The sequence below is a fragment of the Hermetia illucens genome, chromosome 1 (genome assembly GCF_905115235.1).
Source record: "Hermetia illucens chromosome 1, iHerIll2.2.curated.20191125, whole genome shotgun sequence".
In the NCBI taxonomy this organism is placed as follows: Eukaryota; Metazoa; Arthropoda; class Insecta; order Diptera; family Stratiomyidae; genus Hermetia; species Hermetia illucens.
The window spans coordinates 140143692-140171280 of record NC_051849.1 but is presented as its reverse complement, the minus strand read 5'-3'; the positions used below and the strand labels follow the sequence as shown (position 1 = coordinate 140171280).

General features: G+C 42.5%; 2 protein-coding genes across 3 annotated transcripts in view; one reads left to right on the top strand and one right to left on the bottom strand.

The window, feature by feature from the left end:
• LOC119649293 (protein MON2 homolog) overlaps positions 1-11618 on the bottom strand; it is a 33651-nt gene extending 22033 nt beyond the window's left edge. For both annotated transcript variants that reach the window (XM_038051389.1, XM_038051398.1), the window contains exon 1: positions 11109-11618. In XM_038051389.1, coding sequence (XP_037907317.1) covers positions 11109-11228 — 120 coding nt within the window. In that variant the 5' untranslated portion in view covers positions 11229-11618. The remainder of the gene's footprint in view (positions 1-11108) is intronic.
• A 291-nt stretch (positions 11619-11909) lies between these two features.
• On the top strand, positions 11910-27357 carry LOC119649307 (protein IWS1 homolog A-like). Its single transcript, XM_038051408.1, has 7 exons — positions 11910-12152; positions 12211-12366; positions 25856-25983; positions 26040-26461; positions 26523-26663; positions 26831-27013; positions 27080-27357. Exons 1-7 carry the CDS (start codon positions 12069-12071, stop codon positions 27280-27282), a joined length of 1317 nt encoding a protein of 438 aa, XP_037907336.1. The 5' UTR covers positions 11910-12068; the 3' UTR covers positions 27283-27357.
• Positions 27358-27589: the final 232 nt, after the last annotated feature.

Genomic DNA, 27589 nt, shown 5'->3' with positions numbered 1-27589 from the left:
TGTATTCCACTAATAGAACACAAAAACTTGATTAAAATATTTTGAATAGAATTTCTACTGGTGTAAAAATGTAATCAGGAGAGGCGTCCTTTTCTTCCTTAGTATCATAGCAAACCCGAAAATGTTCCTTGAAACTTAGATTTTATTTCATAATTGCATTGCGAACAATTCATCTTCAGGCGCTGTATTTCGTGTGAGGAGTTTAAGGGGGTCATCCCGTGTGAGAGCGTTTTTTTGCTTTTTTAGAAATTTTTTGTGAAGAACTGGGGAAAGATAAAAATACGAATTTTTCACCATAGATTTATTAATATCTTGAGCGTGCATAATAATTTTTCTAGCCCGATCACATAGTTCGTTATTAAAATACACAGTAATTTATATACCCATCTCCAAAAAAAGGAGTTTTTCTGCTGCCACATTAGAGGCCTCTGCGATCATCTTTGAGGAAAAAAGTAAACGGCATTTTAACGTACAGACTTAACTACAGTCCGCAAACTAGGATTATTAAAAAATATTAAAAACTAAATTTTTGGTGCCATGTTAAACTTTTTTTTTTGAATTTTGATAATTTTTTACGGCTTCTTCAATGAATGAAAAAGAAAAACGCATTCAAAAAGTAGAATGCGATTTTAAGCCATAAAACCTTAACTGACCACTAATCTGCTATACCTAATCCATAAACCTTAGGTTTCTTGAAGAAACACATGTACAGCCTTGGCTTCAATTCTTGTCCTTTAGCGAAGTCATTCGGATCGATAAATACGAGACTTGTCACGTATTTAACACTGTAACTTCCGAACAAATATCAAAAAATCACTTTGCCCATATATTCTACACTATATCTAGATATAATCAATGCCAAAAAAAAATTCGATTCCACGAATCCGACACACAGGATGACCCCCCTTAATGGACTATTGCATCTTTCCTCAGATCAATCGGGTACACTGATTGATTTGAAAAAGGAAGCAATGAGGGTCGTACTGAAAATAATTACCAATAAAGCCAAAGTGTTCAATTTGACAGTATCGAACTCTTCCTATCTCCATGAATAGTGAGAGTATCAAAGGAGTCGATTAGTTTATATATTTAAGTAACTTTGTTGTCTGCTGATGGTGCCACTGATTTTGATATCGTTCGAGGTATTAAGAGAGATGGTCTTGAAATCGGGGTACTACCCCACACAATATGCGAAAATGGCAGTGCATGAATCACATATCCAGAAAGCGTGACCATTCTATTGCTGGTTTTATCATCCGTGCATGGAACGCATTACTCTAGGAATGTAGTTTTTTTTTTAAATAAGTAGAAAGCTCTAGGCTGAAACGCCCACAAAATTTAAGGTGCTTTGAAAATTCGTTACAGAACTTTAGTATAATTCACAACTTTTAGTGTATTTTTTGGTACGTTACTGTATACACTGTGCCAAGGAAGTATAAATTTGGTCAGTTCTTTTCTCTTTAGTTTAAAGTATGGTTGGTTGATTTAACCTTTCCCTGTAATTTATGTTTACTGACGTTATAATATCATTTGTTGCTACTATAATAATTGCCTAAGGATTTTCTGTTGGACTTATGCCTGCTGATGAACAAGCAGGGCATGATAGAACATCGATTCGCTGAGCAGCAAATCGATGGCTACGTCGGTGTGAAAAAAATCGAGGAAAATGATGAATATAAGGATTTAAACTCTTTCAGAAGGTTCTAACATAACGAGAACTAATCATAGAAGCTGGCACATGGTGCTGCTGGATCTCTCGCATGATACTGAACCCTGTTTAAAACAGTATTGGGCCGTCACCACTTTTTTTATATATATAAAACAGATTTGTCAGTAGATCGCAGCAATAATCGCCGGCCTTGACCCTCATCTCTCCGAACTGCTAGCATTCTGGTTAGCTCGAGCACGTGCCGTCCGGTTCCTCATATTAACTTGCGCAGTCGCTTCTCACGACTGGCAAACCTGTTAGGGGAGTTTGATTGGTTGACACCCCTGATGACCATTTTGGTGCTAAGGTGATGCAACGCTGGACTCTCATCGTAACATAGTTGGCGCCTAACGTGAGGCCACAGTTGTGGGGTTACAGTTGTTACATACGTAACAGTAGCTCAGTCGTACCGTCTTCCAGAATTATGAACCGAACCCCAACCGTAACAGTCATTCTGGTCGATAGCCAAGCGAACATTAAGGCTTGATAGTCAGTAACGGCATATTCCACGCAGGTAGGACAGTGCGTGGACGTGCTGAACAGATTGAGAGGCACGCTCAAAGTCCTCCCTCTGGGTTCCTGGTCATAGGAAGATAGAGGGAAGCGAGTAAGTCGAAGTGACCAGGCGAGACGCTGTTCTTAAAAGTTTAGAGGTGGGCGCAGTCGGCCTCCGCTGGTGACTGTCGAGGCAAGAATCAGCTCGCACTACTTAATATTTGCTGATTTCAGATACCCCAAGTTGAGGAGGATTTAGTCCTTCTATAGACTCCATCGCGGGAGCTTTTCGGACAGATGCGTTCAAATCCATGCAGGATTGCTTCGGTTTTCGTGGGACACTTGGTCTATAGGGAACCAAGTCATCAGGCGCGGAAAGGAGGGAAAACCCTCAAGTATTTCCTTTGCGATTGTCCAGAGTTAGAGCCACGCTGCGGAGAATACTTAAACAATCTGTATAGATCCCTAGTTATAGGGGCGGGTGCTGCTATCCTATCGTAAATGCTACGGGGCATTCCCGGCTTCCCTTGCTTTTCCACAGCATTCATGGTCTTAGGAGTTTTTGGGATTGAAACGGCGCAACACGATGCTAATTAGGTTCCTCGAAGCGGCCAGTTATAGCTACCTGACTACCTACGTAAAAAAAAGGTGAACTATACAACTGTTTCGAGAGGGTATTTGTAGTTCTAATAATAATGTTAGCTAAAGGTATTGCACCTAAATCCCACATATTAACCCAACCTGGATGAAGTGGCGTTCCGCAACTGGTGTTCTTTGTGATCGACGTATCAACGAACGTCTCAAATTTAAAATTTTCCGCAATGTCGTCCGTGCTGCCTCCATGGTTCTGAGTGTTGGCCGATTATAGAAGACAATGAACGACGTTTCGCGGTAATGGTTTTGATCATATCCGAAATGAAGATATCCGCGATCGATATGGGGTCGTACCGATCGTGGAAGAACTGCAAGAGAGGCGTCTTCAATGGTATAGACAGGTAATTCGCGCTAACGAGAGTTCACTTGCCAAGATTGGTCTGAACATCGAAGTCGATGGTGAGCGAGTAAAAGGCCGGCCGAAACAACGGTGGCTTGATACGCTGGATGGGGATTTAGAAGCCTCGCGATTGCATCTGGATTGGATCATTTGATAAATTAAAATGGTGAAACCGATCACGACGAGCCGACCCTCTTTGAAACGGGACAAATGCTGAAGAAAAAGAAGATTTGAGCAGATATCGGAATGGGACATATTTTGAGGCCTAGATTTCATATTAGTGCACCCTCCTGATTTTTTTAGAATTTTGTTTTGCATGTATCGGGAACTCGGATAGCTGAGTGGTTACAGCACAAGGCTGTCGTACGGTAGCTGGAGGTTCAAATCTCATTGGTGGCAGTGGGATTTGTATCATGATTTGACGTCGACTCAGCTGTGAATGAGTACCTGAGTCAAATCAGTGTAATAATATCGGACGAGCGCAATGCTGACCACATTGCCTCCTACAGTGTAGCTCTAACACACTTCTAGGCCCTGATCCAATATGGATTGTTGCGCCAACGATTATTATTATTATTATATCGGGAACCCCCCTTTAAACTCCACCGAAATTTATGTCACTCAGTGTACGCGTGGGATTTCATAGTTCCGTTTTGGAGAAAAGTGCGTGCGGCAGAATCAATTTTTATAAGGTTTTGTTTTACACAAAACCTTAAAAATATATTGGGTTTTTAAATATTAAATAAATAAAAAATATCTCCCATGAACTGGGCAACCATCCTCAGACCCCCTTTATCTTTTAAGTAGTAAATCCTTGCCACCTAATGCTAGCATTAGATAAAATCCGGTATCTGCCGAGATTGTGACAACTCCGAAAATAAATTTTTCGGTTTCCCCACATCACCACTTTCATCCCTTCCCCTTGTTAGTGCGATTGGAGGGTAGCTTATTGTTTTTGAATTATCAAAAAAGTTCAACGTATAGCGCACCACCATAAAAGTACGAATTCGATCCCTGGGTTAAATTGTGAAATTAGATTGCTGTGCTCCCCATGAGTTAGGAATAAGGAAGACCACCTGGACAATTGCATTTCACTCCTGAAAGGCAAAAAATCGGAAGGTTTTTAGATCATACAAACATTTCAAAGGCTGAAAAACCGTTTGTTGGGCTTGTGGCGGAGCGAGCAACTTGCGTGTCGGACACACGCAAGTGCGACTCGCGGTGGCCATGACATCGAAAAATAATTTTCGACAGTGAAAAGTGTTTTAACAGGCTATTTGAGGCATTATTCATGTTATTACGCACCAAATCCTAAAAGCGGAAGTATAATGTCCCCAGCTAGACCGTCTCGAGGCAGATTTGAAGGAAAAACTCCCATTTCTGGGGAATAGAAGCAACGTCAAATTTCACTATGACAATGCTAGGTCTCACACTGACGCACTTCTTCAGAGAAACATTGCGGAGCTAGGTTAACATCAGGTGTTAGACCGCACGCCTCTGATCTTGACTTTCCAGAGATCCAATTGTTCCCCTCCTTGGACAATCATTTGAAAAGAGAGGATTTTACTAACGAAGACGGTCTGAAGACTGAACTTATGGATTTCTCCTCATCCAAATTATCTGGAATTTAAAAAGTGGATTTAGTCACTAACAGCGTTGGCAGTATGTAATAGACTACGAAGAAAACAACGAATGAGATTAAAAATAAAAGTAAATTTTTTCAAAGTTTCATTCATTTGTGGAGAAAATAGAAAGATTCCTCAACGCTTCTTGAGGTTGTGGGAGAAACTGTTTTTCCAGGCTACCTCAGGGAATCAACTGAGATTTTTCCGGTTTGTTTTGTACCAATCTAGGTAGCCTCCACATAAATCCCTAAATTCCAATCGGCACAGTGCACTTTTCCCTCACCTTTTCGCTATTGTTCTGAGAACCGGAACTGTGAGGAAAACAGAAATAATAAATCTCACACGGGACCTGAACTCACTGCCACCGTCCAGAGTGTTTCGCTTCCAATCGAATATATTATTACGTTGATATGTGAACATATAAGGTCGCGCTAACCATCTTTTCGAGCCTCTTGTACAGACAAGTCTGCCAGCTTTGTCAAGCAAGCTGACTCGAAAACAAACCACCACTATTTGAAAAAAAAGAAAAACTTTTTTTCCTTCCGCCGTCAACTTTGCAGGTTTTTTCTTCTCAAATGAATCAAAGCAAATGAAAAACTACCTGGAAAGCAGCATGAGCCACAATCCGCATAGATGAATCCCCTTCCATTTAAAGGAAAAAATAGCAAAAACTCAAATCATTATCTTCTCGATTGTAACTCCGTTGTTCGCAGAATCATTCATTATTTCCTGCCTAGTGTTAATTTTCGAAAATATTAGAGACTAGCTATCCACTATATTAAATAAATTCACGAATTTACCAAATGCTCATAATAACACCTCGAGTGCCATAACGGTCCCTACGATGGACAGATAACATTCTTATATAGTAAAGTGTGTGTGCTTGTTCATTTAATGGATACCTCATGGCCACATTAGCACTAGACACCAACTTAAGGTAAAGATGCTCCGAACAGGTTAGAGCCTTATGCATAAAAGGGGTGCATTGTATATGGTCGCCTCAGAGTTCGCTCCGAGTCTTCGTAGCGAGCAGACTTGTGGCAGAGCGTTTTACGATTACAGTCCATGGTGATTTTATCAAATCGCCAATTGTAAAGTGAAAAGTGAATTCGGCACCAACAGAGGATGGGCTTGGGGACAATAATGTCCGCCAAGAGAAGTAAGCTGGTTCTCCCTGACGAGATGTCATCGGAGGAAGAGGGAGCTGCGGGCCCCACATCGAGAATGGACGCAGATTCACGCTTGCTCATCAGGATTGCGGAGCTCGAGCCAGAAAAGGCCGCCATGGTCCAATAACTGGAGTGCCAGTTGGCGTTCATCAATCAGCTGCAGCAGCAGATGGCTGAGCTACAAGCAGCCAACATGGCCGCGAAACAGCAGATTAATGAGGAAAAGCAGCAAGAACAGCAGCAGGATCATCAAAATCAGCAGCAACTACTGAACCAGCAGCGGCAGCAGCAGCAGCAACGAAAACATCAAAGACAGCAGCAGCAGCAACGACAGCAGCAGCCAGAAGAAGATGACGGCATGTGCCTGGAAGTCATCCTTCAGGAGGTGGAAGGAGATCCCTTCAATTTTGTTCAACGAAGGAAGAAGTCAATTAAACCTAAGGTTAGTGCCACTACTGCAAGTGCCCCACCAACCCCCCCACAATCCTCCCAAGAAACTTAAAATTCCCCCGATAACTGGCTACAAACTAAATGTACTGCAATTTTTAAAATTAATTAAAGAGAAAGGGTTGAAAGCAACCCTGAAAAACACGGGGGCTGACAGTACCCTCATCTTCGCCGAGACGATTGAAGATCATGCCGCGATTTTCGCTCTCATAAGAGAGAAAGGGCTGCATGCCACCATCAGCACCCCACCGACCCTAAGAACGAAGTCGCTGATCATTCGCGGTCTCCACAGGGAGACAAATCCAGCGGAAATATTGCGGGAGCTCAACGAGGAGTACCCGCAATTCAAATTGAAAACCGTGGCCAACTTAGTCACGCGAGCAGACAAGCTTCTGCACAGCCAAAATCCGGCGCTCCCGATGAAGTCACAATCGGGACTATTTATAGCTACGTTCGAGCCCTCCCAAGAGCTCAGTTAAGTATATAAAGTGAAATATATACTTCACCAAAAGATTTCGCTTGAGAAAGTCAAGCCAATTCAAGAAGTGCAGTGCTACAACTGCTAGAATTTCGGGCACATCGCCCTCAACTGTTCGATTGTGCACAGGTGCGTGAAGTGCACAAAAACACACGTTCGTGGGGAATGCCCTACACCCTCGGCGGAGACGCCACGTCCCGCCAACTACCACGGATGCCCGACATATAAAGATATGGTTGCCAGAAGCTGGCAGGGCAACGAAAAACGCGGAAACGGCAAGGAACAAGCAAACGGTGACTCATATGTCACAAAGCTTGTCTCGGCCAGGCGTATCGTACGCCCAAGCAGTTAGAAATAATCTTCCAAGAGCTGCAGCACCTCAAGCTCCACAAGGCAACAAACTGGCCTTCAAGAATCTGGTCGAAAGTCATCCTACCGCCCAGACGAACGAGCAGCGGCAGTTTGCCGCCATCCATTAGTTTAAGTTAAACATAGTCACATTTAACTCCGCGTCCCTGGTCTCATACACACAACGTGCCACTGCCTAAGAGTTGATTGACGCTCTGAAAGCGGACATATTCAGCGTTTCTGAGACTCATCTAAACCACAGACATAATGTCAATTTCACCGGATACACCACTATTCGGCATAACAGCAACACGGGCGCTGCCCTTCTAGTCAAAAAAGACTACCATTTTGAGGAAGTCGTCATCGAGGGTTTACTAGTCTGTTCCGCTGCAGTGGCAATAGTTAAAACTATCGATAATAAGCGGATTTTGGTAGTTTCCGTTTATTTCAAATACAATTCCCCAAGTGAGCAACTGGGCCATGACTTAAAGGTCTTGGGCGACCTTCAGTTAAAATCAAAAATCTTATCTTCGGTGGCGACTTTAACTCACGGCACAAATCCTGGGGCGATAAGGCAGAAAATTTAAATGAGAAAACCCTGTACAACTGGATCCACGACCCTTTCCCGCCAGCCAACATTGAGGTGGTGTCGCCGGATTCGACGACAAAACTCGCTAGTCAATCCATTATTGACTTTTTCCTGCTGTCTGATGAAACCAAGCAAAGCTTTCAGGTAACTTCCTGTAAAACCTTGCCAGGCATGTCCGACCATTTTGCAGTTGAACTCAAAATGGCCTCAACTTCACAACTGCAGAAGCGAGTTAAGGTAATCATCAGATCATTCGCCCACACTGATTGGGACAAACTCAAGTCAGATTTAGCACCAATGCTGAACTTGAAGAAACTCGCTACAGATCGCAATCTGTCGGGCAAAGAATTCGACGAAGCAATCATTTTGCCGCGGACGCCATCAATACTGCTGCACGCAGAGAAATACCAGGCTGATCAAAGTCGATGAGTTTGTATACAACAAATTACCCTCATGAAATCATGCTACATATGAAGGTCAGACAGATTTGGCGCAGGAACCTCAAGCGCAACTTCCATAAATATGGAAATAAAGTTAACGCTGAATACAAAGCACTGCTCTCCCGGATTAATTGCCTGAATACAATTATTCGGGAAATGGTGGCGCAATTCCGCAATAAAGAATTAACCCGTAATCTTGCAGATATTAAGCCCGGGCCAGATATGTTTCAACATATAAATAGGCTAGCGGGGAAAAATAAGTCCCGTAATTTCGTTCTTACCAAGAACAAGGAACCAATCTGCGGAGACGCCAGAAAGGCGCAAGTCCTTTCGGAATCATTTGAGTTTCAGCTCAATACCCCTCCGCCTCAAAGTAACCCGGTAATAATGTCGATGGTTGAAACAACTATCGCCGACTTCGTCTCTAATCATTCAAATAAGTTAGTGACATTCTCCCAAACGAACTCCTCAGTAAAACCAACGGATTCGCAATATTTCCTGAGTTTATCACAACTCACCGCCTTGACCTCAAACCTAAACGGTAAAAAATCAGCCGGACCTGACGAAATTCCTAATTACGTAATTAGGCAACTTCCCCGAGTCTCCATTAAATTGTTGCTGGCAGTATTTAATAACTGGATAAATAATGGCTACTTTCCCACCACCTGGAAAGTAGCTAAAATAATTGCGATCTTTGAGAGAGCATGGACAATGGGGCTAGTCCAATATTGCAATCTCAAAGAGATTATACCCAACCATCAGTTCGGGTTCCGCAGCAAGCACGGAACTCAACATACACTTAGCTACCTTCACGACACTGTCGTAGCAAGGCAACGTCAATAATAAACCAGCATGTGCATTAGACTTAGAAAAGGCCTTCGACTCCGTATGGGTAAACGGACTAATCTACAAACTAATAGATCTTGAGTTCCCAATTCCGATCATTAGAATTGGACCGAGCTTCTTCGAAGATAGGTATTTCTACGTCAGCGTGGGGAAATGAATTCTCCGATCTCTTGTCGGTAATATCGGGAGTACCGCAAGGATCCATTTCCGGACCCACCTTTTACAATATCTTCACGGCTGATGTCCCAGCTTATTCAATATGCCGATGTTACTCTCATCTTCGTTGCAAGCCTTCACCCCAACAGGGCAGCCAAAGCGGTCGAGAAATACTTGAAAGACCTCGGCAAACATTACCTGACATGGGGCATTAAAATTAATGAGGTCAAAACGCAATTCTGTACCTTTCGGAAGAAAGCTAGATACCTAGTTTCTGGAGGAATCCACAGAAAAGCTAAACGCTTAAAAATGAAGATCGGAAACACTACAGTGAGCAATTCCCAGACCATTAAGTACTTAGGAGTTAAACTTCACGAACTCCTTAAGTTCAAGCCACATCTTGAGCTCGCTATCGGTAAGGCACGCGGTGCACTCAGTAGGACTTACTTTCTTCTTCGAAAGAAGGTAGGACTCAGCACCAAAGCCGAACTAACTCTCTACAAGACCCTGATCAGACCCATTATCTGCTATGGAGCGCCCACGTGGATCACTTGCTCCACCCGAACCATGTCCAAATGTGAGGCATTCGAACGCCGGATTCTAAGGTACTGCACCGGTCTTTCCTATAATTGGAAAACCAAGAAGGTTGGAAGAAACGCCGAAGTGTACCGGCGCGCCAAGGTACAACCTCTTCGAGAATTCGTTCTCAACTTCGAAAGAACGGAGAATCATCCAAACCCACGGATCCGGCAACTCTACCAACAGGGTAGCACCTTCCCATTGGCCAACTTCCTAAGGCCCTGCCAAATAGTGAGCGAATCTCTTAAACCCGCCATCCTTTCCCTCTATGATTCTCCTTGCCTGGTAGGGGTACACCGAGGCTAAGCACAAGTAACGTAATGTGCTATTGTATATAGTAGGTTAAGTATTTATTGTTAGATTAAGTTTAGGCTTAGTTAGTTTTAATTATTTTAAGTAAGCCTTCTGGCACTTTTAGTGCCAGCGCAGTCTTTAAATAGTTCAGTTGAATACAAAATAATTGTGAAGATATATGTATTAAAATTAACACAATTAAAGTAATAATTTACAAAGAAGGTCGGGTAGGCCAAACAATTGCAATAGCCACCCATTGAAATAAAGTTAAGTTAGTTAAGCTTAATATTTAAGCTAGAAGTAATCAATTATGCATTAGCGTAAGCCACTATGATAAATAAAAACTATGGTCGCCTTGTTTCCTACATCTATTCTCGCACGGACCGGGGACAACAGCAAACTTTTCGACGGTTTGCAAACGGTTATTAGGAAGGGTTCTGCCGCAGGTTCACATGGTGAAGGTAGACATGATCCAGCCGATTGCCTCAGTTGTTATCGCTAAAGGCAGCTGTAATCTGTTATCGATTTCACGAATTGTGCGAAGTTCCCCAGTTTATGTTGCTTCATTCCACTTAAATTTTTATGGATTGCGGATGATGTCAACATTTCGTGCAAATGAAGTTTAGGGAGAAACGTTCGTGTCACCCGGTTAATCTCATGTAAACAAAAAACAGATTAGCGGAGCAACCATGCACTGCAAGGGAGAATGTGTTGATGCCAACATAAAGCAAACACTGTGCCGTTTCACCTAAATTGTGTGGGAAGATAAAGCAAGTGCAAGGTTGGCTGAATTATCGTTTATCTCTTCGGAAATCAATTCAATTTGCTCGAACAAGGCAGGCGTTTACAGCTTGCTTACATCACTTTGCTGGTTGCTATTTCAAATAAAATTAACGTCGTTGCAGTGGTCACGACTTGTGCATTGCTAGTTCCAACTTACTTCTTTAATTTGCGGATATTTCTTCTTCGTTTCTTGTGCCAGAATGCGGAAGTCCGACTGCAGAACCTCCAGGAATTTTTGTGCAGCCTCGCTGCCCGTCGTGCCACTCACAAAAGACATTTTCGCCTTATAAACTATAGTAGGCAAGTAGAGTTCCTGAGTTTTTCCCGTTTACATCAAATTGAAAATTGTGTGCATCAGTTTTGCAAAATTCACCGAACGAACCGATGTAGGAAAGGAATCGGAAAGCTGACACATCCTCTCTTTTGACAGTTCAACGACACGTAATTACTTCACTCCAGTCACTACGTCGTACTGCACCCGAAATTTTCAAATTAGGCATTCAATTTGACCCATTTTACGTGCACCGCGACACCGCTATCGACGTATGGACTTGAAAAGCATACGAGAAATAACTTCACGAAAAATTCGGCTACACCGTGAAAACTCTCCGTGCGATTTGCGCTGTCACAGGGGCTGCATCGAAAACTCAAATCCCGAGCGTGTTCACAATAGTCTTAAGTCGATCTGACGTTTGTTGATGGTGGAAAAGCCAAACAAGCGAATCATACGCGGCGAATTCACTTTCCGTTGGGACTGTATCGAAAATATCAAATAAATATTGGTTAAACTTGTTTAAAAATCATTTCAGCAGCAAATAACAATATCAGATAGCAATCTTCTCTAAATTTACACAATTGCTTTAGATCAGAAGTGTTGAGTTTGTAATGTGAAGCATTGTACACTTTTTTATTCTTTAGTTGGCGATATCCATCAGCTGAGCATCAACTAAAAAATATTTCCACAAGGCAGCACTAACATATGTTCGGCAACGGACAAATGTGGCAGCTAAGTTAGGCGCGAAAATAAACAGTGAAGTGTTTTCGTGATTATTACGTTTTGCACAATTCCCACTTGCCGTCAACTGTTATTATATAAATAGTTTAGATACCTAAGTCTATGAAGGTCCCCAACATGAATGAAGTGGATAGCGAACTGTGTTTGAAGGAAATTTCAAGTGATATTCTTGACAGTGGGAAGACGGTGGATAACAAAATTTCACGATTTGTGCAATGGAAGCTGATTTCCCATTTTCCCTCAGGTGAACATAAGTGTCCTCTCAGAAAACTGGTCGATGAGCTTGAAAAGTAGTGCAGCAACTCTGGAGAAATGGATGAACAATTGTGCAGGAGGAAAACCTCTCGTAAAACAGTTCTTGGTACGCGGAAGCCGGGAGGATGGTTCCACGTTCATGACGGTAGGTTCAGCGAAGTTTTCAATTCAAAATCGAAAGTTATGGACGCTATTCATATGATCTATATTGTAAGGCATATGCTGTGTCGTTAGAAATAGCTAATTTTATATGCGTTTGCCATAAACTCCTATTTGTGGACCGTAACCCTTCAACCGCATTTACGCGCCATCGACGGTGTTCGGAAATGTTTTTCAGCCCTAAGCCCCGAGAAGCTATTACTACGCTAAAAATTCTAAAGGCAGCCCGGCGTAGGCCATTGCGCCCGGAAGTGGAGTTTTCGTATGTCTTCTCTCCACTTCCACTACCGCTTTCTGGTCAATAAGTCCACGGAACGAAATTCTTTGTTTGATATTGTCTCAGGCCAACGAATCCAAATGAAACGATGCAGACATGAGGGGCTAAGCTCCAAGCTTCCATTCGCTGTTCCTGCAGTTCCAGATGTTGAACAAAACTGACTGCGAAGGTGAATTTTGCGCTGTTAATGCGTCTAGTTTGGCCGCTCTGATAATGATTAGATGGAATTTTCAATCTACGCCGCAGATGCTGGGCTGGATGGGAAGGGGTGATCAAATTATCCTACCCTTCTGCGTACGTTTTAAGCTCTGTTCATATCTATCAGCACGGAGCGTGTCACAAAAGTATTTTTTCATTCATTTTTCACAGACAATCCACAGCACACGTCCGAATTGTAGCAAAGAATATTTTTGCCGTGTTGCGCTACCCCCGTGGATACGCTTCCTCATAGTGTATCTAAGACACCTCTCTCGCTATTTTTCCACAATCGAACTTTACTTTCCGGATGGTGGTAGAGCAATTTAACCCAGCGCATGAGTTCTTCTGGTACCAGCTGCTGTCGCAGAGCACACCAGATGAGTCTATGGCGCGGCAGGATTCGCAGCATTCGAGATTTATTTCGAATGTTGCGAATTTCGCCACAGGAGTGGAGAGCAGGCGATGGAAGAGTGCCATTAGTAGGCAGCGGAGTGACAAGAAAAAAATGGCGAGTCGGACTACTGCATACCACCCGCAATCCAATACGATGCTAGAACGTTGGCACCGGACGCTGAAAGCCGCCATTATGGCACGCGACGATCCGTCTTGGATCCAAGCCTTGCTTCTCGTCCTACTCGGCCTACGTACAACCCGCCGAGAGGAATTTGCTGCCAACCCCGCGGAGCTTGTATACGGGGAGAACCCGAGACTCTCAAGTCATCCGGTCATCGACAAGAGATCGGGTTTCACAGAGTCGGGGTTGGTGCGTCTGCTGAGAGACAATCTCCGACGCATTAAGGCCACACCTCCCACCCAACACGCGTCCGCACCTGTCTGTGCGCGCGAGGAACTGGACACGTGTACGCACGTCCTGGTCAGGACGGATGTCGTCCGGAAGCCGCTGCAGCCTCCTTATGAAGGCCTGTACCGCGTTTTCGAGCAGGGAAAACATTGACGCCTAACGATTGGCAGCGAGGCATAATCTGTCTCATACATAAAAAGGGAGATATCACACAGTGCAGCAATTATAGAGGTATCACGTTGCTGAGTACCATCTATAAGATATTCTCCACTATCTTGCTAGGCCGGATAGCCCCATATGCCCAGAACATCATTGGCCCATACCAAAGAGGCTTCACTCCAGGCAAATCAGCAACAAATCAGATTTTCTCTCTGTGGCAGGTGATGGAAAAACTGTTGGAATATGGACAACAGTTGCACCATCTGTTCATCGACTTTAAAGCCGCCTATGATAGCATAGCCAGGGTAAAACTGTACACGGCCATGAGAGAATTCGGTATCCCGACGAAATTAATAAGATTGACTAGGCTGACCCTGACCAATGTGCGAGACCAGATAAAAGCAGCAGGATCACTCTCAAGACCATTCGACATCAACAACGGTCTACGTCAAGGGGATGCGCTATCATGCGTCCTCTTTAACCTGGCCCTCGAGAAAGTGATCCGTGATGCTGAGGTGAATGCAAGAGGTACGATCCTCTTCAAGTCCACCCAACTACTGGCCTATGCTGACGATATCGACATCATGGGAAGAACCACCCGAGACGTTCAAACTGCCTTCATCCAGATCGAGCAGGCGGCGCGAGATCTTGGGCTGCACATCAACGAAGGCAAGACAAAATACATGGTGGCAACGTCAGCACCGAAGACGAATCAACCAACAACATCAAACCGCACTGGTCAAACACAAGCACGAACAAGAATAAGGATAGGGGAATACAACTTTGAGACCGTTGACAATTTCTCCTATCTAGGGTCGAAAATCACAACCGATAACAACTACGATGATGAAATCCGCGCACGGTTGTTGTCAGCCAACAGAGCCTACTTCAGCTTACAAAGACTGTTCCGCTCGAAACGTCTCACCATAGGGTCAAAGCTCTTACTGTACAAGACTATGATCTTGCCAGTCCTCATGTATTCCTCGGAAACTTGGGTTCTTAGCAAGAAAAATTGCGAACTCTTGGCCGCGTTCGAGAGAAGAATCCTCCGAAGAATTTTTGGCCCCCTACATGAGGATGGACGATTCCGTAGCCTACACAATGACGACGATGAGCGATACCATGACCGTCCGGTTGTGGATAAAATCCGGCTCAATAGGTTACGGTGGGCGGGTCACTTAATCCGTATGGATGAAGATGATCCCACCCGGAAAGTCTATAAGGGCAATATCTATGGTAGGAAAAGAAGACGAGGCAGACCCTGCCTAAGATGGAGCGATGGCGTGGGCCAGGACGCCAGACAGCTTTTAGGGATATCGAATTGGTGGACCTCGGCGCAAAATCGGGATGTCTGGAGTTCCTTATTAAGGCAGGCCTAGACCGGATACCGGTTGTTGCGCCGTTGATGATGATGATGATGAAAACATTTTTTCCAGCTGGAAATCGGTGGACACGAGAAGGCGGTCTCCCTGTCCAGGTTGAAGCCCGTGTGCGCCCCAAAGCAACGGTGCGTTCGCTTCGCGGACTGATGGGGAACGTAGTTCGGTTTCATCTGGGGGCGGAGCGATGTGGTGCGGCAGTATTCGCGACATACGAAATTTATTTCGAATATTGCGAATGTGAGCGGTCAGAGGACGCCACCGGCGCTCTCCACACATTTTTTAGAACTCGCCACAGTAGTGAAGAGCAGGCGGTGGAAGAATGCCATTAGTAGGCGGCGGAATCACAAGAAAAAAATGGCGAGTCTTCCGTCAGCCGTCATAGAGAGAAGGAGATTACGAAAAAAGATTTATGAATCTAGGATCGAGAATTTTACGGGAGATAGAAGTTGTAATTTTAATTATTTACAAAATTAACTCGAATTAAAAAATTGATCCCGATACGTTTTTATAATAATAGTGTTAGCTATAATGTGTAAAATAAAGTTGTATTAACTAAATGGGTATTATTAGCTAAAAGTTCTTGTGGCATACGGTCAAACGCCTACTCTAGATCCAGAAATGCAATGTGAAGGGGGCGATGCTTCTCGCGGTGTTTCTCCATGAGTAATCGCGCAACGTGTATTGCATCAGTAATTCCTCAGTTTTGACAAATCTGCGCATGCGTTCAAAAGTCTTCATTATATGACACTCTGAGAGACTCTGCTGGACTATATTTTTCCAAATTGGAAAGGTTGTTGCCAGTGAGATGGTGTTTCACTTTCCTCAATAAGCCGATTGAAGAACTCACTGAGTCAGATCAGATTCTGCTGCTTTTCCCCAATTTCATTCGTTTGATTGCTTCTTCGACTTCAGTCGCGCTGACAGTGAGTGAGTCCTTGAGGGTTTTACGTGAGCGACGAGTTAATCCCATGGTCTTCTTAAGACATGGATTGATTTTTTGACCACAATCAGAGCCCCGCTGAGACAAGCAACAACGGTACCAGTCTATACCAAGTGCATGGCTTAGCATTCATACTGGTGGATGCAAGACATACCTAAATCTCTACCGAACTAAGGAGTACGGCACCCGTCTCTTCTCACTTGAGCATAACCAACAACCCCATGAAGCTCCCACTAGTAGGCTAACCGCAAATAACCGAGCTGTACTCACATACAACGGTTCCCATGGTACCAGTATACCCCTGGTGACGTTCCGTTACCAATTTGCCACTTTAGATGAGTCCCCGTGCAGACTCGGGTCTGATCGCCCCGATTAGGCTTTTGGAGCATTCGCCTACTACATCAAAGCCGGCAAGCCAAAGTGAGTATAACGTCTCCCGGGGCCACCACTATGGAGGTTCTCCTCGGCCACTTGGTTTTGGTTTGGCCGACAGGGTTGCCGCCCCGTCTTTCTCTCGCCTTATCGCTAAGATCAAAGTGTGGTGGCGCTGACAGATGGAATTATTCCAAATGTTGGCAGTGCTTGTAGAAGTGGAGGAAGAGCAGATTCTTCTGTTGAAACTTGCTCCAAATATTCCTGCCATCTATCCGTCGTGGCTTATCGATCGGTGAGCAAAGTACCGATCTTGTCATTAACGCAACAGAAGTGTTCGATATCCTGTGTGCTTTGGTGTCGGCTTTTGACAAATCGATGCAGATCTCTCTCGCCGTCCCTAGTGTCTAGTTTATCGTAAAGATATTTATAATGGACCGTTCAGGTAATAGCGATCGTTTTCTTTGCTTCCCGGTCGGCATTCTTGTGGTCTTCATCGTCCCGAATCTTATGGCAGAGCCGTTTCTTTTCACGGACCTTCATTTGAACATCCTCATTTAAAAGCCAAGTACATCTCTAGGTTACCTGGGTTGGTGACCACGAGGGTTGCATAGGCCGTTTTGTGGATCGTGTTTTGAGTCTGATTTCACGACTCTTCGATATTCGTAATGGTTGGTAATCGTGTGAGATTATTTCTTTTTTCTCATGAAATCGCCGCCATTTAATGTGGCGCGGGCCAGTACGTCCCTCACACTGTTTTATCGGTTTCTTGATCCGAAAAACAGCAATCAATAGCGTATGTTGAGGTGCAATGGCTTCATAGTGAACGGCTTTGTAGTCAGAGATGGTGATAAATTATCGGCGTCTTATGAGGATATAGTCGGCTTGCGTTTTACTGTTCCCACTACAAAATGTAGGAAGATGAGATAATCGTTTCATGAATCATGTATTTACAAGTTCAAGGTCGTGAATTGTGAAGCCGAAATAATGGTGAGCTTTATTAGCCTATCATCAAATCGCTCGACTTCTTTAATGGCATGACGGAAATCCTCAGAGGCGGCAATATCAACACTATATTGAGTATGTGGGCTACCAAAATAGAGAAGTATATAACCATTTTTACCGCGTTCGTGTTCTATGTCGCAGCTTTTGGCACCGCACCATCGAGTTGCGAGTTCCTCCATCTTTTCAGTGAGGCTGCCACTATTCAACGTGCAGACACGTATATGTTTTGCTCGGACTAGTTTACTTACGTCCTGATGTCGCCCATGCGTCTAGAACTCTTGCCCATTTCTTGACAGGACCGGGACCCGTTCTAGTGAGTTTTCTTGGTCAACCTGTCGTGCGTCCTTGTCACCAAGAGAAATAAGGTAGGATTTAGCATAGTGGAGTAACTTGAACTATACTTTATTAATCTCTTACCTGATATCAGCATTTTATTTCCGTTTTATTGAGAATAGTATAAAGTACGTTGCCTCACGTTGACAAGTCTTAAACAGCTGCGCAATTTGTCGGTGTGATGTGATGTTGTTGCTGCCTGTAGCATATAAGTATTCCTCTATTGTAACTCTCATATTCACCTTGACAAATTGCAATTCAAAAAAATCTTAAGATGTTAATTAGAAGTGTGTTCAACTTCAGCCAGAGTATATCTAATAGGCGGTACCCACACTAAAAGGTAAGGACTTGCGAATGTATCGGGTAAGCTTATCCGTAAACATCTAGTAGTATCTACCTGTGGTTCAGGACCTATGATAAGTATGGATAAGCTCCAATGCATTCGCAATTCCGTACCTTTTAGTATGGGTACTGCCTATTACATATCCTGTGTGCGCCTTCTTTCTTCATCTGTGAATTTGTCAGCAGCTTGGATGACTAGACGAATGATTACGATGTCATGAAGAAAGTACGGTAGTTAAATTTGTCGAGAAAAGCATATTAATTTTAAATGAATTCATTTTCTCCAGTTTGCATTGGTAAAATCTTTGATATAAAAACCAAGTAAACAAAGGCCCACTGGGATGCACCTATGCTGTTTCTGACAAGATATACTTGTTGTGAAAAGATTGTGTCTGACACGCTACGTGCTGGTAAGCATGAATAGAACTTCATACGTGACTATGCATGCCTTCCAAATAATTGGTTGCTTCGAGGTATACATGCAACTCGGAGGTCGGACGAGAGTGATGGGAGGAGGAGTACCGTACTGGGCAAATAAATCCGGTCAGTTAAGTGCGTCCTACTTAGTCTCAATTTGAATTGACAAGCAGTTTTTTGGTGTATAAATAAGTGAAGAAAATATTAGCACCGTTAGATTGTAGTTTCTCGCAGTGATGAGTTTTTGAAGTGCATTAATTAAAAAAATGGCCAAAACACATACAATGAGTGATATCGAGACAAGAAAAATAATTGCCTTATTCCATGAAAAATATAGCACACGACAAATAGCAGTCGTTGTGGGGTTTAGTCAGTCCTCTGTAGCTAACTTTTTATAAAAATGCCGGGCAACTGGGTTTACTGGCCGAAAACAGGGTCCTGGAAGGACGAGAAAGACTACATCAGTCGCGAGAACGGTTCAAAAGTCCATCGGACATTAAAAATAGTTCAATGATGCTATTCGGACAGAAATTGATGCATGAACGATTCGTCGGAGGCATAGAGAGGGCGGACTTCATAGCGGACGACCCGCAAAGAAGACTTTTTTAAATAGAAAAATGCGGGAGCAACGCTATTTATGGGCAAAGGATCACGAAAATTGGACCCTGCAATAGTGGCAAATTGTTACATTCTCCGATGAATTCCAATTTCATATTTCTGGGTCGGATGGGATCCACCACGTATGGAGAAGATCAAATTTGTCGGTGAGCAGGATGATCTTGGGCTGCTTTTCGTTTTATGGTGTGAGAGGACTTTCATCAATTGACGGAAGAGTCAATGGTCCAGTCTATAAACAAATTTTTGGAGAAGGAGTTGATACCTTGCATTTAAGAGCAATATCAGTATTCAAGAGAGGTCATCTTTCAGGAAGATTCTGCGCCCTCGTACAGGCCCCACATTGTAACTAATAATTTATTTTCCTTTCTCTAGCTGTTTTATTCCTAATTATTTGACTTTTTTTACTTTGGAGGCGCGTAACTTTCTGGCCGAAAACTCAGTGGAACAGTCCGAATTTAAACCCCATAGAAAACTTGTAGGCATTAAAGAAGAAAAAGGAAGCTAAATAGAATCCGAAAAGCCAACATGAGATGGATTTGATCCTCTTAAGGACGTGGAATGACGAAATCGACTTGCAAATTCTACAGAATTGCATTTCATCAACGCCAGCGAGGATTAGAGCCGTTAATAAGGCAAAAGGAGATGCAACGAAATTTTAATTAAGTATTTATGAAGTTATTGCTTACAAACAAACAAACAAAAATTATTGTAATACGTCGAGTTTTGTGATTGATATGAAACACAAACTAAATTCACCTATTTTTCGTAAAGTAGACCAATTTTCAATAAAAGTCCCTCCTAAAATATTTACTTTTTTATCAGCTGGATATTTTTTCTCAAAAATCAGATTCTCTTACTGATCGGATTTTCTTGCCCAGCACTGTAGATGATTTTCCCTGAAGCCGAAACTTTCTACTGGTTTCCAGAATACTAACAAAATGGACTAACGAGATTTGATTGTGCCATTTTGATGAGTGCCAGGATAATTTTCACTTTCAGCCCGGGTTTAGCAACAGTTTATCTGATGACAGTAGACTCCCCACCTGATTTTCACTAATGACGAAAATCACTTCTATGGTGCAATCTAACAAAACTCTCAAAAACCCTTTTTGGAAAAAACTGTGTGTTTGAAATTATCAACATTTTAGATTTAAACGAAATTCAAACAGACTGAAAAGCCCGCGCCATGTGTGACGTCACAACTCGATCCAAGAAACTTCAGTAGCCCGGCAACTGACAGTTACTCATAAAAATATAAAACTGTCAAAATTAATTTCCCGCGGGAAATGCCAAGGGGGACGCTGAAATATTGTTTTGCGCCTTGCTGCACAGATAACTCCACAAAAACCCCGCCGAACGGTTTTTGGGGCCAATGAATCTTTCTGAAACGTACGTTTTATTGCTGTTTAGGTAAAAATGTCAGAATTTGCTACATAGCTTGTTACCATTACTGCCGAAACATAAAGTAACTTGGAGGATTGTCCATTCATGCATCAATTTCCCACTTTCCTGTTAGAAACTGCTTGGTTACTTCAAATATAACAAGTAAGAAACACTAAACCGGATGCCTTCACGTAGATAAGATTCAAATTGCTCGCTTGATGGTGTCAACGCGTTTTCTGTTCCGCCTTATGAGAATTCAATTTTTAAACCATTGTAATTAACAAATGAAGTTTATTTTTTTTTAACGGATATGGTAGTTTGGCAGGTGAAACTACTATTTCGGGGAGTCTGTCGGAGATATGTTGGAGTATCTGCTGCCTCCTTTAGCATGCACCAACCTAGCAAAGGAGAACAATCCTGTTCGAATTCGAGCCATTTGAAATCACTTGCCCGCATGACTTATCAGGGTTAGCATGATCTCCTATGTGAGAGAAGTCTGCAATGTTCTTCCACTGTTCTGCACCATGCAGTTCTAGGTTGAACCACTCGCCGGCCATCTTCGGTAGTGGGTCAAATTGCAACTCGAAATGGAGTGGTCGCCTTTTCTTAATGTGTGACCTATCACTTCCGCTTTCTTATCGATATGTCCACAAGCACCTGGCCGTGCACCGAGGAAGTTTTTCATTAGTTGTTGTCTTAGGAGCAGGGAGAGAACTTCGGTGCAAAAAATCTTGAAGTTGATGTTGAGATAGGTGCATTTTCAGATTTGATTTTGCTCGTCTTCTTAATCAAATCAGGAACCATTTGGTCAAGGCCTACTAGGTGAAAGAGCAAGTAGATGTCATGTCAGGTAGCATCTTCCATTGGACTCCACCCCGTTTTCCGGCCAAGGTAAAATGAAAAACACCACTAATTACGTGAAGAAATATCGATGATAATGGCATCTCCTCCTCTTGCGACTTTTTTTCAATACGTGACTTTTGCGCCATCATATGTCGTTCTGATAACTGCAATTAGTTTCTCCGAAATGTTCAATCATCCCAGATACACTCCCTGTACACGCTGTCGAGCGGTTATCTAAACTCGGCACACTATCCCACAATGATTCGAAAGGTGTTAGTGTGGCCGATGCAGGAGGATCCAGAAAAGAAACCAGCATGCTCTGTGTCAATCAAGCCTTCGTTGTATTCACTTTTGCGACGCAAATAAACCTCCAGTTGTCGCACTCAAGACGGGTGTCTTTCTTCAGAATCTCAAGGATCATCGGCTAAGAAAGAAGTCGAATAGCAATCATAATTTTGCTTTTTTGGTGGAGCAATGTATATCGGCTTGTACCGCTACTTTATCTACAAGATGTGGAACTTCTCCGACAACTCATCATCGTTATTCAGGAGCCTACCAATTACATCCAAACGCGAAGATCCAAAGGCTAATGATCACCTTTCGTACTTTCTTGCGGTAAGGAACTCTAATGGGCCGCGCTCATCCCTGCTTGCAGTCATCAAAACAGTTCCCAACTCCTTACGCTCATTGAATCGCCTCTACGCTTTCACAGCTATACAGGTCTTGTAACGTGTCTTTGGGATGACAACTTCATTCCCAATAGAGACCAGGGCACCTTTGATGGCGGCCCAGTGCTAACCTGTTTCTGTCAGGTTGTTTAGAGTTTGTGTTGTTTGCACAGTAAGGGTGCTGTCACACTGATGGACGGCAACTAGATCGCGGAGGCGGCCCATATTGAATTTATGAGACCGATACACTGGTCCGCTCGCAATAGCGACCCCTAAGCAAAGGTAAGCGACCATGAGAAGAAACTTCTTTTCACTTCTGTGTTTAGGTGAGGCGGTTTTCACGCGTATATAATACGCAGCCACGTCATGCTTGCGATTATATATAAAGGAACCATTACCACTTGTGGCCACTTTCGATCACGCTAGTCCCAGGGCAAAGGTAAGGCACCGTCTGGTGAGTTATCTCTGCTCTGGACGAAATTGTCATTTATCATTTTTCAGAATCTGGGCGCCAATATGCTTAGTTAGAAAAACTAGAAAGAAAAGACTAAATTTTCCTGAACTGCCGAATAAGAATTTATATTTCTCATATACTGATATTTCGAGGGCCAATTATTCTCTTCTTCAGTGCGTTTTAGTCTAGCAGACTGCTAAAAAGTGTAGCTTTTCTTTTTGGCTTTTCTAACTAAAAACAACACAGTAGAATTACTCAAGATCCAGTCAGAAACCCACCTGCAGGTAATGAGCGTGCGCCATGAGGTAGCTGTCAGTAATAGTCCGACACCGAATTTGCGCCTACGAGCACTAAGTTTTCCATAGTATAAAGGCACAGTGCACTAATAGGGAGAGAAGCGCTCTTCAGATTAATTCGAATAGGCCCATAATGGTCCATTTGTACCGGCGGAATTGGAAAAAGCGAGTATTCTGGCGCCCTTGATACTATTGTCGGGATGCGTGCGTACATTCCAGGAACCAATTATAAATCGTTTCCGGTAGCCATGAGGTCAGTCTAGCATTCAGTTTCGAAAAGTTGCAGGCTTTTAGCCTATAAATTTCTATCCCATTTAGTCGGTTTTTACGATCTGATGTTATTATTAAACCACAACTCATAGGAAGGGCGCTTAATTTTAAGGAGTTGAATTGCCCGTCGTTGTGGCCACCCGGTATTTTCATTTAATAATTTCAGCATTTCATTTGATTTTCAATGAGACAGTGCTTATTACCATTAAGTGTATAAGTGACAAGCCTCCAGCAGCAAACATGTACTACTCCTCAAGTGTCTTATACATGATGCTAGATTAGACCATAATCTGAAAATATACTTTTGAAAACAAAAAAAAATTCGAAAATGAACAGCGAAGAGGGGAGATCCCCAAATGGTTCACATCCTCAACCTTATCTCTTCTGTTTCAGGTGTCGGTGAGATAGGACTATGGGTTCTTTCCTTGCTGTGAGGTTTTCCTAAAAGAATTTAGTTATGAGAATTCATTGTCGATATTTTGCTAAATTAAATATATTAAGACACAAAATAACAATTCTGGCCTTTCAAAGACAAGATCGGACAACAATACATTTTACGCACTCGAGGGAAATCTCTGACGCAAATTGCAGAGAGACGCTTCACCAGCATCAATCAAAGGAGTTTCGGAATTATTCCCATACTCTCTACCCAGGGAAACGTAGATGTGGCTCGTCTGGTGGTGCGATGGCGTAGGTCAGACAGCTCTTAGGGATATCGAATTCGTGGACCTCCGGATATCTGTAGTTTCTTACCAAGGTAGGCCTAGACCGGATACCGGTTGTTGCGCCGTTGATTTTGATGATATTGCCTGAGCTGTTCTACTAAAGAATCCATCTACCTGTAAACTAGCACGGAAATTTCCAATACTAAAATACAAATAAGTCAATGACCATTTCTTCAATGCATACAATTGTTTCATTATTATATAATACTAGAGTTCAGGGAGTTGCCTGATTTCATCCATGGCTCCTGATATCAATTCACTCAAATCCATTCATTCAATTGCCCTGTGATTTCGGGTCTACGAATACACTCCAAATATTCCCTGTTTGTCGTAAAAGCCGACTAAAAGGGATAGAAATTTGTGGGCAAGCCACCTGCAAATTAGCGAAAGTTTACTGTTATCGGACATAATATTCAAGGGATAGAACAATCCATGTATCTTCTCTACGCTCTTTTTATTAATTTATCAAAAATGAGGAAGTGTAACTGCTTTATTTTTATTGTTTTATTGGATGTGTGCTGCATCTTAAAGAACTACTGTGCCCCTTTGATAGTTGTAGTACATTTATATATGTGCTACTATGATCTTAAAACACCTTGCAAATTTGCAAATTTTATTGCTACTGAAATGTCAACAACGCCTCGGACACTCGAACACTTCAACCACACTAATGACAACAGTTTGTTCGCTCATCGAGTTAGGAATCTTGGTCAAATGGCTCTAGATTTGAAAAGAGAGGTCAGTAGGGTCATACTAAAAATAAACACTAAGAAAATTCAAGTTCTCAATTTGACTTTCACTCCATTCCATCTATCTGCATTAATGGGCAGAGTATCGAAGGCTGATGGTGGCACCGAATTTGATGTGATTGATGCATCTGCATCTGGAGATGCATTTATCTTAACACCAAGATCAAGTTGAGACTGTTCTGTGCTAATGTTTTTTCTGTGTTCTTATATGGCAGTAACACTTGCAAAGGAACCACAGTTGTTATTGGAAAGCTCCAAGCCTTCGTCAACACTTGTCTGTACCGTCTCATCTGATACAATTTCGAACGAGTAACTTCGTGGGCTTATGTACAGGCTAATTACCCAGGACAAATTGATCGAACGGCGGAATTGATAGGTCACAAATTAAGGAAGGACGATAACTCCACCTTTGGCTACGCCATGCAGTGTAATCTTCTATCAAAAGATGGCCAACGAGTGAAACGTTACAGGACCACACGGTGCACAACAGTGGAGGAGAAGTGCAAAGGTCTCAGGAAATCCAGAAAGGAGCTGAAAGTTCATTTCAGCGAGTGGTGAACGATGTCGTGTAGGCATCGTTGACCTGTCATGTCCATTAAGGGGTAAATGGAGCTCATACATTAAATCTGTCATTCTTTATGATTCCTTCCCACTGCTGTAGCAGCACAGCATAATATTATAATACTGAAATTGAAGCACAGTCTCATTAAAAACTGAAACTGTGTGGACACTCTATGCCCCACAACGGAATTAACAGGAGATATACATTTTTCTTTTTTCTGGAAAATTATCCACATTACGGTAATCATGTTAGAGAAGCAGGTTCCAGGGGAGGGTATTATATCCTCCACTTCAATATCTAAGATGATAAACAGTAACCTAGATATCCGTGGCATGACTGTCATTTCTTTAAAAGATATGTTTATATTGATAAGTTGCTACCTCCTACAGCTTTCGACCTCTTCTGGTAACTACTAAGTAAGCAGATTATTCTGGGTATGACCTTTTACTCTAAACCTCGAGGAGGTAGCTACTATTGCTTTGCTTGATGCATTGAAATAAGTTAACGTCATAAACTCTCCAATGGTATCTGCTTCCTGTTTCAGAGACGTCTGAGTATTTATCCCAAAACCTCTAAAACTAATTTCCGGCTCTATTTAACAACTATCCCAAATTTTACACTTGTAATGCAGTATTTACCAATGACTAAAATAAAGACACCTTTTTGTAAACCAACTACAGATAGCTTCAGAGGAGAAAATTCCATCACTCTCGGGAAAGCTCAGTGAAGGCTTTCCAATGTTATATAGCATTCGGCTGGGTCCAGACACACCAACAATAGTAACGCCACTAGTACTAGAAACAAAAAGGTAATGGTCAATCCCACGAAATAATATTCTTAAATTAATTGTCGTCCGTACTTCAGGAAGCGGATACAGTTATCAGACAGTGGTTCACAACGGGAATCTCACAAAGAGATAGATTCACCTCCACTGAAAAATGAAGCATCAACGCAAAAAGGCTCCCAACCATTTGCCACCGCAAACTCGCTGAAGATAAAGAACGGTGTTTCAAGTAGCAAGTCTGTTAAAACCGAACCTAAATCTCCAACTAAACATCAAACCTCAACAAAAACTGAAAAGATTTCACCCAAGAAGAAGTCCCCCATCAAAAAAGAAGTGGGCAAGAAAAATGGCTTAATAGGATCATTCTTTTCTGCAAAATCTCAGACTAAAAGTGAGAAGGTGACAAGTCCGCCAATTGAAAAAGAAATCAAGAAAGAAAACGGTAAACCTGAAGAGTCGAAATCTGAAAAACATAATGGTAAACGAAGTTCAGTGTCCAATGGTAATATTTTTATCATAATATTGTTTAATAAGATTTTAACTAAGTGTTATCTGCCTTTTAGGACACTCTGAAAGTGATGAGCAAATACCGGCTGAGTCGACCGATAATCCCCCAAAACGTCGCAAGGTCGAACAAGAGAAAAAGAAAGCACGGTCAAAAGGCTCTAGAATCATGCTTATGGCTGATAGTGATGAGGATGAAGGTATGCTTACATGTTAAAAAGGACATACTTGTTTTAATTTGCGAACAGTATTCTCATTGTCGGCTATATTTAGTTGAGAATAAAAGCTATGATTCATGTGGAACAAATAACAACAATATTACAGTCAAAGTGCAAAGAGGTAATTTCAAATTTAAAAACAATTGCAGTTAAATCCGAGCCTGAAACCTCTGGAAAAGAATCCGATGAAATGGAAGAGCCAGAACAAAGTAACAATGTTGAAGAAGAAAAAAAGGAGACCAAAATCTCAAGCCCCAACCTTCCCAAAATTGGAAAATCTAAAAAACGTCGGATCGTGACAAAAACTTACGAGGATGAAGATGGGTTTATAAGTAACTCGACTCAAAACCATTTCAGACGATACCGAATAATTTAATATATTGTTGTTCTTATCCTAGGGACAGTTAAAGAAAGTGAAGAGTACAGTTCGTCAGAGCCAGAAGACGCTCCATCTGATGAAAAGACAGTAAAATTGGAGACGGTTGAAAGCAAACTGGAAAACAAGGAACCCCAGACAAAAGGAAAAGGTAAAACGGTGAAACCTCCTTCGAAACCCGCAACAAAACAAGGATCGATAATGAGTTTCTTTACGAAGAAGTAGTATTTAGGACTAACACACTTTTGTTATTCTTGAAAAATTATTTTGAAGTAATTATTAAACATTATTCCTAAAGAATTGTTTTTTTTCTCAGTTAGAACAGAGCATACTGTCACGTGAGTTGCGTAACTGTCATATTCAGACTTTCCTGATGACAGCACGTAATTGGAAAATCTATCTTCCCCTATTTTTTGAGAATTGTGGGGTCCTAAGTCCGCGTCAACTTGATGACGGACCGGACGAAATGGGGAGCAACTTACTCCCTCTTTTTTTTGGTCCACGGACCCCTCGTTTAGGGCTTAGGACTTTA